Genomic DNA, 13,095 nt, shown 5'->3' with positions numbered 1-13,095 from the left:
ACTGATACTTTGGCAGGGAAATGTCTGTAAAATCTTCAGATTTCAGAACTAAATTTGTGCAGTTAAAAAGAAGGTAGTATGGCATTAAGCCCTTGTTAACTGCTGGTTTGAATTTTTTTCTCTATTGTCCGCAGTTTTGAATAAGGTGATTAGGAGATCTACAGTGAGAAACATCCCTCAAACCTAAAAACTAAGAACCCACTCAGAATTTCTAGTTGTCAATGCTCCTATTACATGCCTGAGATACTGAGACTTAGTGTAGGAATGCTCCTGTTTTGAGTGTCCATGGACTCCCAAGAGAAAACAACCCTGTAAATTAAGGCTAAGGTCTTTTCTAAGACTATATGTATCCTTTCCTATGCTTATAGTATCCTTGCAAGCGGTCACATTGTCACATAAAGAACTGTACTCATACCAGCTCCATACTTCTGAAGCCAAACCAGTGGCCCATGAGTTCTCAGGAAGAAACTCAAAAACGATCACAATTTCACACCAGCGTCTTTATGGTAACCACATACACGTCAGAATCGCCCTTCAGTTCTAAGGTTAAAGATAATACAGCAGAAGTACTGTATGTTTGTGTGTGGCAGGAGAATGACATTAAACTTGGATGGAAACAAAAGCAGTGAAGGCAAACCATGGCTCAAAAGACAAAATATAGATTAAAAACTTGGGAAATATAAATGAGTACATCGGTTTCCAAACTTACATTTGAACCTTGGGAGAGGCATCACAATGTTGACAATGACGAAGCAGCTGTTGAGTGCTTCATTAGTTACACTAGTCAACAAACTGAAACTTTTCATCAAGAACAATCCTTATCTGCAAGTTTTATGTTTAATCTGCCCCTTGCATATGATTTCAACTGAGAATCACTGACGCTAATCCAGATGTTTTGCCTTGTGGTTTTCACTGAAACCACGTTCAAAGTCTCAGTAAAAATATGAACGTTCTCTGAGGTCATGCTTTGTGCTTTCACTAAGTTTCTACAGCTAGTCTGCTATAATACTTCATTATCACACCACAGAATGTTTTAGTTCAATTTGTAAAATTATACATAATAAGCACCAATCTTAAAGAAATCAATGGAGTAAAAACTCTTCTCTCACCTTACTAAAGATTTTCTATGTTTCCAGGGACATCCAGGGCTAGTACATCTGCATAGGGTCACTTTTAAAGGGGTTTTCCCCACCACGAGTATGGCCCAGGACTGGAGTAATCTTCGTCTGTCACTCTGATTCCTGCTTTCGTTAGTATGAAATGAGATTTGCAACTGCATGTTGAAAAATATTCTTATAATTAGAATGATACCACTATTTGAACTTCATTCAGGGCTTAGCTGAGACATGTGTGACAACAGCACTTTTAATACCAAGAAAAAAAAAAGTAAAAAGATTAACATACTTCATCTTCAACAGGATGTGCAAAACCAATGCAAAAATCTTTTAGTGTTCTATTTGAACAACCACATAGCCTTCACACACTGTTTTTCAAAGAAGATGACATGATAATTTGCACTATTCAATTATCAGTTATTTGTAAACAAAACTGTTTAGCTTCACAATGCTTCTGCAGCAGCATAATAATTTATTTTTCACTAACTTATATTTGTTTTATCTTTGTAAGCAAACAGCAAATAAAATGCATCAACAATCCATGCAAGCACTGGACATTGATTTCAGTGGCTATCACTAAAGAAAATTCCCATTTTAAACTTCCAGTATTCTGACAGAGGAGTTCTTCCTTTAGGCTGATGGGAAGATCCCTTCTGTGGAAGATCCCTGGAGAATACCTGGAGCCCTTCTCTTTGAGTCCCTGAGGGGTTTTTCTACCTACGGCTTTACTCTTTGAGATGGAATCTGTTTGCCTGGATGTGTGACAATGACAGCCCCTAGTGGAGCACAGTTACATCCACAGCAGCCTGTCACAAAGCCTCCTCTACAGGCACTTCAGGATTAGCTTTGCTTATTAGCTTTGCTTGGGTGTGTATTTCTCTACAAATGTTGGTGATGAATTAATATCACCACGAATTCCTTCATTTTCTCATGCACTCTAACCGGATATTAGCTTAAGTGCTCTGGTTCATCCAGTTCATCAACAACCAGTACCCTGGTTGTTTTATTTTATTATTCCTAGGCTTACCAATTGTATTTTCCAGTTACCTTTTTTTCTGAAAATGAGTATAAAGTTTTACTGCTTTTCTCATTATTCTGAATCACAAGTTAAAAACAAAATTATTTGTCATTTGTTCTCACTTCAGGTGGCCTAGTGTTACTTACTTACTACCAGGTACCTTTGATATGTTTTCTTTCCTCTGCATTCTTCAGCTCTCTTGCTTGAAAGTGAATTTTTTTCCTTTGTCTCCTTCATGAAGTTGTTTACCAATATGACATGACTTCCTAACAATAAGCAGAAATTTTACTTTGATGTAAAAGTTATTATCAGTGTTACGATGAAATTAGGCAATTTTGGTTGAAGTATTCCAACAAAAGGCAGTCTCTTACTGACTACAATGATCTAATGTATAATATAATTAACCTTGATATTAAAAAGTAAACACTGAAATATTACTGTAGGTGTGAGCAGTGTTGTAAAACAAAGGCCAATTTAACAAACCATAATAAACGATAAAACAGAGTATGGTTACTTTTGGGATAGACATAATCTCATCAGTGGGATAGACATAATCTCATCAAAACATAGTTTTTATACTGAGACATCAATTTTAGAGATATAGCTGATGTAACTGGAGAGGCAGACACTGTAAAAACCCAAAGACACCACGGTTCCTATTTACAGTTAAACTTTCGCAGTTTCCACACTGAAGCACAACTCAATAATAACATATCTCTATGAATGAGGTGATTTGATTCTACAAATCACTGTTCTTTTTGTTTAGACAGTAGGTTACAAAGGTGGTTTTCTACAGCCTAACACTTCTTCACTAGTGAAATGAGACTATTGCCTTGCACAAGCAAGACCATCAACTGGGAGCTGGCGGAGGTCATTACCAGACCACACTCCACCTTCTTTGGTAAGTCATGATGGACAGGAAAGGCACCTGGGGATTGGATGAAGGCAAACATCACTCCAGTCTTTGAAAAAGGTAAGAAGCAGGACCCAGATAACTATAGAGTGGTCAGGCCTCTTCTCCGTCCCCAGAAAGGTAATGAAGCAACTTATCCTCGGTGCTATCCTTACGCATATCAAGGACAAGAGGGTCATTAGGAGCAGTCAGCATGGTTTTACCAAGGAGAAGTCACATTTGGCCAACCTAGTAGCCTGTTATGAGGACATAACCAGGTGGATAGATGATGGTAGAGCAGTGGATGTGGTTTATCTTGATTTCAGTAAAGCATTTGACACGTCTCCCACAGCATCCTTGCAGCTAAACTGGGAAAGTGTGGTCTGGATGATCAGGTAGTGAGGTGGATTATGAACTAGTTGTAGGAAAGAAGTCAGAGAGTTGTGGTTGATGAAACAGGGTCTAGTTGGAAGCCTCTATTTAGTAGAATCCCTCAGGGGTCAGTACTGGGACCAGTACTATTCAACATATTCATCAATAACCTGCATGAGGGAACAGAGTGCACTGTCAGCAAATTTGCTGAATATACAAAACTGTGTGGAGTGGCTGAGACACCAGAAGGTTGTCTCCAGAAGGCTGGAGAGTTGGGCAGGGAGAAGCTGACTGAAGTTCAAAAAGGGCAAGGGTAGAGTCTTGCACCTGGGAAAGAACAACCCCATGGATCAGTGTACGTTGGGAACTGACCTGTTGGAGAGCAGTGAAGGTGAAAAGGACCTGGGGGTCCTAGTGGATGAAGGATGACCATGAGCCAGCAATGTGCTCCTGTGGCCAAGAAGGTCAATGCCATTCTGGGGTGTATTAGAAGGGGAGTGGTTAGCAGGTTAAGAGAGGTTCTGCTCCCCCTCTACTCTGCCCTGGTGAGGCCACATCTGGAATATTGTATCCAGTTCTGGGACCCTCAGTTCAGGAAGGACAGGGAACTGCTTGAAAGAGTCTGGTGCAGTACCACAAAAATGATTAAGGGAGTGGAACATCTTCCTTACAAGGAGATACTGAGGGAGCTGGGGCTCTTTAGCTTGGAGAAGAAGAGACTAAGGGGTGATCTCATTAATGTTTATAAATATGTAAAGGGTGAGTGCCAAGAGGATGGAGCCAGGCTCTTCTTGGTGATGCCCAATGACAGGACAAGGGGCAATGAGTGGAAGCTGAGGCATAGGAAGTTCCATGGAAACATGAGGAGAACACATTTCACTGTGAGGGTGATGGAACATTGGCACAGGCTGCCCAGGGTGGGTTGTGGAGTCTCCTTCTCTGGAGATATTCAAAACCTGCCTGAGTGCATTCTTGTGTGCTCTGGTATAGGTGATCCTGCTCTGGTAGGAGGGTTGGACTGTATGACCTTTTGAGGTACCTTCCAACCCCTAACATTCTGTGGTTCTGTGAACTGCAATGGGTTCTCCAGTCACAATTAATTAAGCCATTACATCAAATGGGATGAGCTTCATTAACTAGAACAATAATTTTACATTAACTCAAAATACAAATGAACCAGTACATAGTATGAACAACACTCTTCATGCCTCTCCTCCCTATTCTTCAAAGGAAGAGACCATAAACATGCAATCTAACAGACAGACATGTAACAGATCTTAGGAGAGGACAACCTGGTTTACATGGACTGTGCTGCATCCATTCTGTGTAGGACAGATCATTCTTTGCTTTATCCTATTCTTTTAACTTAGTAACAAATAAGCCTTAAGTGGAAAATGAAAAGCAAAGCATCTGTTTGAAAACATGGCTACCATGCCATGATGTAACCTCTACCATTATCAAGCTCTGTAGGTCTGCAGATCAGATAGTAAGCCCTGGGGATGAACAAAGTATCATCAGGAGCAAAGAACTGTCAGGCAGATAACAAGTTATGGAAAGACAGCATGCCTATGAAGTGACATGTCCAGGAAGTGCATTAGTCAATCTTCAGAGGTGCAGAAGGTTCTTGAAAGGCAATTCCTGATCAACCTCCAAAGGTCACAGGTATTAAGAGATTGTATTGTTCTGGATAGACAGAGATATTTTTGTGCTACAATGACTGCATCGGATGATGTAATCTGCACTTCCAATGAAAGATATTTGGATAACAATGTCTACACTGATTCACCACCTGGTACTTACAGGTGTATTCCAAACTTCTGGTGCACCTGTAAGATATGCCATAGAGATTTGATTATTTATTTATTTAAATTTTCTGTTAGATTTATCAACCACAAACCTTCCTCAGAATTATGCAGTAAACAGCAGGACCACTGTGACTGAAACTTGTAAAGATCAGTATTGTAAAAATAAGCCAATAGAACAGAAAGGAGATCAACTTTATTTGATGTTGCACTAATCTCTGACTGACTGTTAACTCCAAGGCTGATGTCTTAAACAGTCATTTCAGCATAATCTTTCAACTGTCAGAACCTAGCATATGTGGCATCACTGAAACAGGCCAACCAGCAGTGGACACTGTCCAGGCAACTGCTGAAACAAATGTAAAAATCCAAAACACAAATGGCAGGAGATTTCTGAACACCAAAGTGTTACTCTTCTAAGATAAATATTTTGCAGTAGAGGCAGAAATGTAGATTTAATAAATGATAGAAAATGGCCAAAACCCCTTCCATTGGGACTGTCAAGAAAAATCCTATTGGGCTCAAGGGTGCTGCTTCAGCATGTACGTTGATAAGCTTTTGCTTGTATTTGGGAAGAACTTCCATTGATGAAGGCAGTCTTGCTGAGATCAGGACTTCAGGGTTAAGTGCTGTTGTAAATATCTTCTTACTGAGAAGCCCATGTATTTGCTATAGCTTTGCATTTATGCAAATATATCAGGACAGAGATGTCTTTACAGAGAGGTCAAATACAAAACCGTATCACTGAGAAGTCTTCAGACACTTAGCTAGGTAGGGCTGCTTCTGTGTGTTGAGCTAAGGAGCTGTGAGAGAAAAATGTTCCCTATTTCAGGCTATTTCAGTTGGAAAATTAGCCACTCTCAGCTAAATATACATGCTTCATACCAGTAACAGACTATTTCAGCTACAGGATTGAGTAGCAGGAGTAAGACAACACAGATTTCTTTCTTCTAAAAATCTTAATCATAGGGCAGTCAGACAGTTGCTTTAAGAGTCATATTTATCCCCTGAATAGGTTTTTCCACACAGTTACCTTTAACTCTGGCTAATTAGATGTGTGATGGACTGTAAAAAGTATTCCAAAAAGTGGCATTCACAAATCACAATGATGCAGTGGAAAGGTCTTAACTTTTGTTTTTCCAGTATTATTCCCCATATCCTGTACCTGTAGTGTTGGTTTATATAGAATTTAAATTAGAAAGAAATAGTTCAGATTTGTAATGTTAGGCCATATGCTAGACATCAATTAAAATTCATCTTTTTTTCTTATAAATTCATCTTCTTTTTCTTATAAAAGTGATGGCAAATTAAATAATGTGGTGTAATGTAAAGCACATTACAGCTATGGCTGAACTGATAAATACACATTTGTGAAAGAAAGTCTGACAAACAAGTTAGACCGTTTAAGTAGCTAAAGACATAGGTAGAATCAATTTGCTTTTTTTTGATGGAGATACTATTGAATGTATTCACTTTCAAAAGAACCCTATTTAATTAAGTTGCAATATGTCATGATGGCAACCTACATAAAGATCCAAATTCAATATTAAGGGTAGTTTAATTTAAATAAAATTAGGCACATGCTTGTTGTCAAGGTACAACAAGTGAATGAGTGTAAATTTCTTGGTCAACACCTTCAATGAAATGCACAGACAGTGCTTGCCATCAGGAGCATCTGTGGTAGATACTGAAAGTTTTCTTCCCAATTTCTTCAGCTACCCCAGAGCAGTGAGCAATTCCTACCAAAATTAAAGAGTTCAAAGAGCAGGAATTCTTTTATCCTATTATAAATTATGATTAGAAATTAGATGTGAATGTTACTAATTTGTGTGTGTTGAATGTATTAGTAACTAGAAATGATCAATTCACAAATAATTTCTTTATTTTAACAAGTTCACTTCAAGGCTTCAACAAGTTCACTTCACATGATCAGGCTCGGACCGGGCAAGGGGGTTCAATTTCACCAAGTATGCAGACGGGCTGGGCTGACAACCAGAGAAGCCTGGACAAGCATGAAGAAGAAGCTATCACCCATGGAACTCAGCCAGGACAAATGCACAGCCCTGTAAATGAAAAGTCCAGCAGTGACACAAGACAGGGCCAGCAGGACCAGGGAGCAGCTTTGTAGGGGATGCCTGTGGCAGGCAGCAAGATGAGCAGGGGCCAGCAGCACACTGGGCAGCAATGGCCAGCAGAGGCTTGAAGGAGAAAGATGTTTGTACAGAAAAGGTATTCCACAACAAAGACAGCCATGCAGTGGAGAGATTATGCCATCTCCACCTTGGAGAATCTGATTTGATGTTTGAACTTGTTTCGAGCAGGAGGTTGATCTGAGGTCCCTTCCGACTTAAATTATCATATGAACCTATACTGCCTTCCTCATCATTAACAAACTCTGTATGAAATATAAATCAAAGCCATCATTTCCACCTAACAGAACTAAGGCATTTTATTCTAGCCCCTAAGCAGCTATTTGTAAGGCTCAGGCTACTTCATCAATAGCCTCTACAGCAAAACAAATTTATATTAAATACAAAGCAAATGAAAGACTGTTGTAGCACCAGGCTGAATACACCTGCTGCAGCATAATGAAGATTTCTGCACTTATGACACCCCTGTGTGGATATGCACTAAGGTAAAAGGAGAAGGTAAGGACACGCATTACAATGGCTTTGTGGTGCCAAGCACTACGAAGATGCCACTCCTGTAAAAGCAGAACAGCAGCTGGAGCCGAGTTGCAGCCAGGATGTGTGTAAAGTCTGGGTGGGGAGGGAGGATGGTGGAATGAGGAAGCATTCTCACATCTAATCTTGATATTTCTGTCAGTCCAGGAATTAGTCAGAGCCTGAACCACAACAAAAATATTATGGTAAACTGCCTGCTGAGAAACACTTGTTGCACCGCAGCCCCAGGGCAGTGAGAGCAATTTAGGCAGCCAATTAAAAAGGAGGGGTAGGGGAGAAGCAGGTTCTGTCCCAAAGTCGACAGCTATTTCTAAAAGCTGACGTTTCACTGTCATTCGCTGAGCATACGAAGCAGAAGCATTTCAGACCTAAGTTTAAAGTCCAGCCGTATCTCTTTAGCATCCTCTCCCATACAACCTGCTACAGGTAGACAGGAGATAAATTTAGTTACTTAATTGCATTTAGTGCTTTCAACATGTTTTCAGCTCTGCTGCAAGTTTTTCTAGCCTCTCCTCCTGGGAGTTTTTCTTTCACATAGAGAATAGGAGCGATGTGCTTCCCACTTTTGGCGGTGCTACTTGTAAAGGAAAGACTGCAGTATTTAAGAACAATACAACATCGCCGGGTAGTTTCAAGGGACTTTCCACGGACTGCCATGTGGCAGCTCCGACTTACATAGCTTTTCCCCCGAGACGACACGGCAGCTCCGAGCGCCTCTGGGGCAGTCCCACTGCCCAAGGGCGAGCAGCCACCCACCCGCAGCTGCAGCTGAGGGCGGCTGGAGGCAGAAAGAGCGGCTGGAAGCAGCCAATCAGAGACACGGGTTCGGCTTCCCGCGCATGCGGAGGGCGGGGCGGGATCCGGCCGTCGGCCTGAGGGAAGGGCGGGAGTGGGAGGCGTGGTGGCGGCCCGGTGGTTTTAGCCAGGTTAGCTTCGGTGGCGAGGTCCAGCTTGGTTCGTGTCTTTACTGCTTCCCATTTCTGTCATTAGCTTCACTGTGATAGGGCTTCACGGACTGCTGAAAACTGCAGAATTAAAGGCATTTGATGCTGGCAGAATTTCGTTTCAGCTGAACAGTGTGCTGGGCCAGCTTGTCTTAGACCACGGTTTGCCTGAGAAAGGTTGGACCACATGAGCCTTGAGGTTCCTTTCTGCTATTTTGTGATTATATGAAATATACTGCACGTTGCACTTTCTTAAAGTGGTGCTGTCTGGAGTTCTTGGAGAATGAAATGGCTCATGTCTTTCAGTTTTATTATTTCTCCTTGAAAGTCTTAAGTAGACAGATTTCTTTGTATCCTTTCAGTCTAGTATTACTAAGTGCCCCTCTTTCCATTTTGAACTGGAAACTTGAAACATGCTGGATTCAGGTAGTTTTGATGTTTACTGATGTTTTCATCAGTATCTGATCGTTTTGGGAGGTTTTTGATGTTTAAAGGAACTAGCAGTGCCTCAAGAGCAGTTCACTGCTATTAGCTGTATTAACTCCCAATTATAGCATTGCAAGGAATACTTGCAACTCTGTTGCTTAGTATTTGTATGAATGCATGGTTATATTGCTGTAAAGAAATCTTACTAAGTGATACACATCAAAACTAGTAAGCTGCAGTTCTGTTCCCTGTCCTCCTGCACTGGGTATTGAAGTACAATATCCCTCCTTACAAATGCTCTGCTTTCCCGCACAAAATCTGTTGGGCACAGACCTGATGGAAGGTCCAGCAGGTTGTACAAAGGGTTTTCCTTAGCATTCCCAGCATTTTTGGTCCACTGGTCTGTTTCACCACTGCCTCTAGCTATCTAGAGTCCTTCTATCAGAATGTTCCTCCGTATTTCACTCTGCTTCTGATTTTATAGCTTATTCACTTTTTCTTTTCCTGAACCTGCCTGTTTACCTGCCCTGAACTTCCTTTTGTCTGCCCAGACTCCTCTCAAGCAAGCAACCATCCCCCAATTACTTTTCTCTTATTGATCCCAATTCTGTTTCATCCATATCTGTACATTTCAAGTGCTGTTACCTAACCAATTTTAGGTTAGTATCATGTTATTGATACCTACTAGGATGTGCATGAAGACAGACCTCTGTCACAAGTTTTCCTTATGGCCCTATAGTTCACACTGGTTACGTTTAATGTACATCATACACTTTTTGTATAGAATTATCTTACTTGAGCCTTGACTCTTGTAGATAAGTAATAAGTCTTCTCTTGTGTTACATACTTGAGCAACTGTTTTGTACTTACACCATATCTCTGTCCTTGTATAGTTTTCATATTCCTCCTGATTCCCAACAGAAATATCAACTGATTTAGAGATCTGGTGTTCCAGAAAGACTTCTTGCTCTCAAGCAGCCTATACAATCACCTTTTTCCTAGTAAAATTGAAGGAGAGGGGGAAAAAAAAAGTCTTTTTATAAATACATGAGGCAGTGAAAAATTAATAGCTTAGATAGCTGAACTACTATCCTTAAAAGCTAATATAGAATCCATCCAAATTAATCAGTTATTTTTTCAAAATTATTGCTTAGAGGAGGTGGTTTCTGTTCCTTACATTTGTGTGGCAGTTTAGGCCATTTGCCTAATGGTTTGAAAGGATTTTTTTGTGAAACGAACAACAAGAGGCATAGCTAAAGGATAAAAATTAAGTGTCCATAATCTGTAGTTAGGCTATTACGTATTTCCAAATTAATAATACTGAGTGCTTTTGGTAGCTTTCTTCTATAGGAAATTCAGTCCAAGGTGTATGTGCTAGCAAAAATTAGGAAGTTGTTCCTGTGGAACTTTAATTTCAGCCTTCTCTTTCAAAATTTTTGCATGATAGAAGATTTTTTTTAACTAATCCAAATTCTTTATAAATTCTAGGCAAATGAAGAGCTGAAAACATCACAAACAAGATGTTTGCAGCTTTAAAGTATCATTCAACAGACTATTTGTATGAGGTATAGTTTTGTACTTTCTCTTAATATTCTGAAAGAAACCCAGCAGTAACTGAAGAAATATTATCTACTTTCTTAGGAATTCTATTTCATTGAGGTTGTTTCTGGAAAAACGTATTGAAGTGATTGTAGATGTTTTCAATTAAAAAATGAAGTACAGTTTTGCCCAAACTGATAAGCATCAATTTTTAATTATTTATTTGTGTGTCTGTCTGTGTGTGTATATGACACACTTATAATTGTGCTTTATAGCCAGTTTCCTGCTTAGAGCTTTGGAGAGTGTACTGTGCCTTCTAATGCATGAAATTCCATTAATTATGTTTTTGGAGAATGAACCAAAATTTCTAACCTACTTTAATACGCCAGGAGAGTGATACACAACACTGTATTTCCTACTGGAGCCAGGGAAGACTTTTTATATGTCTAAGTTAAAATTCATTGAGAGCAGATGGTTTTTCACACCTTTATTGAGTATTTTGGCTTTATAGATGTTGATCAGTTAAGGCAGGGAAAACATATATTGTTTTCCTTCCTGTTTATGTCTATGTAATGTCACATACTGCTTGCCACTGAGGCATACTGTCTTACTTTATTGAGTTTTTACTTACTTACCTTTTCAAAGAAAATCTATGAGCCAAATAAAAAACATTCTCTGTCAGAGTGGTGTTTTGCCTGGAAGGGACATTTCTAGTGTGTAAACAGAAGAGACAGCAAGACATGATGTCTTTCAGAGTTCAGGGAGAGTGCAAGTACGTGTAGTAGGGCTATAGCTGGAGAAATGCAGCCTGAGAAGTGGTATAGCAATAGTATTTGCAGGTAAATTGATATCCACATTATGAAACATGGTGCCCATGTCCTTTTTCTTGGAGTGCAGGAGCTCTTTCTACAGTGTTTGTTCCCACTGCTTCCCATGTCTTTTTTGGTTCGTTGGCTGGTTGGGGTTTTTGGTTATTTTTGGGGTTGGTTTTGGTTTTGGTTTGGTTTGGTTTTTTTATTTGGTGGTGGCAGTGATTTGGTTGGGTTGGGTTGGCCTTTTGGTTTTGTTATTTTTTTGTTTTCCGTTTTCTCTTTGCCTGTGAAGTTGGGTTTGAAAAGTGTACCAAGAGCATGGGTGCTCTGATAGCAACCTAACTCAGTGAACTATTTCTAGTTTGTCACCTGAGCTGTCTAACAGAACAGGCTATAACTGGCTTGACAGCATGTGCTGAAATGGGTATACATTTTTAGGATCAGAAGCAACAGAGCTGAAGTCAAGTGGTGGACTTAGAAATAACAGAGAAGGTTCTAATCTCATGTATGTTCTCCAACACTTCTTAAGCTAGTTGCCTTTGCCAACATGCATTTTTCAAACAAGAATTTTTGAGGACCTCTATAAAACTTGTTAAATCCAAACCCCTCTGTAAGAATAATTTTTCTCTGCTTCTTGAACCCACTGTTTATTCTGTGCTATTTTTAGTACCGTATTGGTGGTTTTGTGACAAAAGAACTGTTGAATAGCTTAGTGAAGGTGACCTTAGTGAAGTTATTGAACTTTCCACGTTGACTATTTAGTTCTAGAGTTCAGTTTATTATTACTATGCCCCCCTGTTGTTTTTAATGGAGATAAAAGGATTTATGAAGTGCTTTTTTGTTAGCTCATAATGGCACTTGGAAGCTGAGAGGATTTAGAATATTATGAGCACCTAAAGCAGTAACAGTAGGAATGATTTTTAAATTGCTTCTGATCAATTTATACACTTCAGTACAGAAAAACAAAGTGTTAAGCACTTGTGATTTGACACGCAAAGTTTATGTAGCTAAGCACATGTGCAGTTTTGCATGTGCAGAGGTGCAGATTAAAAGTTAAATCAGGGAAATGTCAAAATCTTCTCTTAGTTTGGATTGTGTCAGTTTTGCAAAAACAAAAAAAAAGTTTTAAATGCCATATTTGAGCTGATAAGTAAAATGGTGGGACTGTTTGAAGAGGTAGCACAGAAAGGAAAAAGAAAAAAAAGTGACTCAGGTTTGTTTGTTTTTGTGCAGAGCATTGCAAGGCAGAAGTTTTCCATCAGGAGATTCTCACTTTGCTTTCCTCCCTGCTTACACCAAGATGGAAAGAATCATCTCACTGGACTCTTTGCTGATGATAAGTATAGGAAGCCGTGGACTAGAGGTAGGTTATATAATCCCTACATTTTAGATTTATTGTGGATTAAATTAAAAGGTTGTGTTTGTGTATAATAGAAATCCAGTAAAAAAAGATAAAAATATTTCTGGAAGCAGCAGTATGTCAGTTCATAC

At 39.5% G+C, this 13,095-nt stretch overlaps 1 protein-coding gene across 1 annotated transcript in view; it reads left to right on the top strand.

Annotated features, from left to right (window-relative positions):
• The first annotated feature begins 10,773 nt into the window (after positions 1-10,773).
• The window catches only part of SHOC1 (shortage in chiasmata 1), a 55,271-nt gene continuing 52,949 nt past the window's right edge, over positions 10,774-13,095 (top strand). Inside the window, exons 1-2 of the mRNA XM_054398116.1 lie at positions 10,774-10,818; positions 12,838-12,967. Coding sequence (XP_054254091.1) covers positions 10,774-10,818; positions 12,838-12,967 — 175 coding nt within the window. The remainder of the gene's footprint in view (positions 10,819-12,837; positions 12,968-13,095) is intronic.

This window comes from Indicator indicator, chromosome Z (assembly GCF_027791375.1).
Source record: "Indicator indicator isolate 239-I01 chromosome Z, UM_Iind_1.1, whole genome shotgun sequence".
Classification (NCBI taxonomy): Eukaryota; Metazoa; Chordata; class Aves; order Piciformes; family Indicatoridae; genus Indicator; species Indicator indicator.
This window is presented reverse-complemented; position numbering and strand designations above follow the sequence as displayed.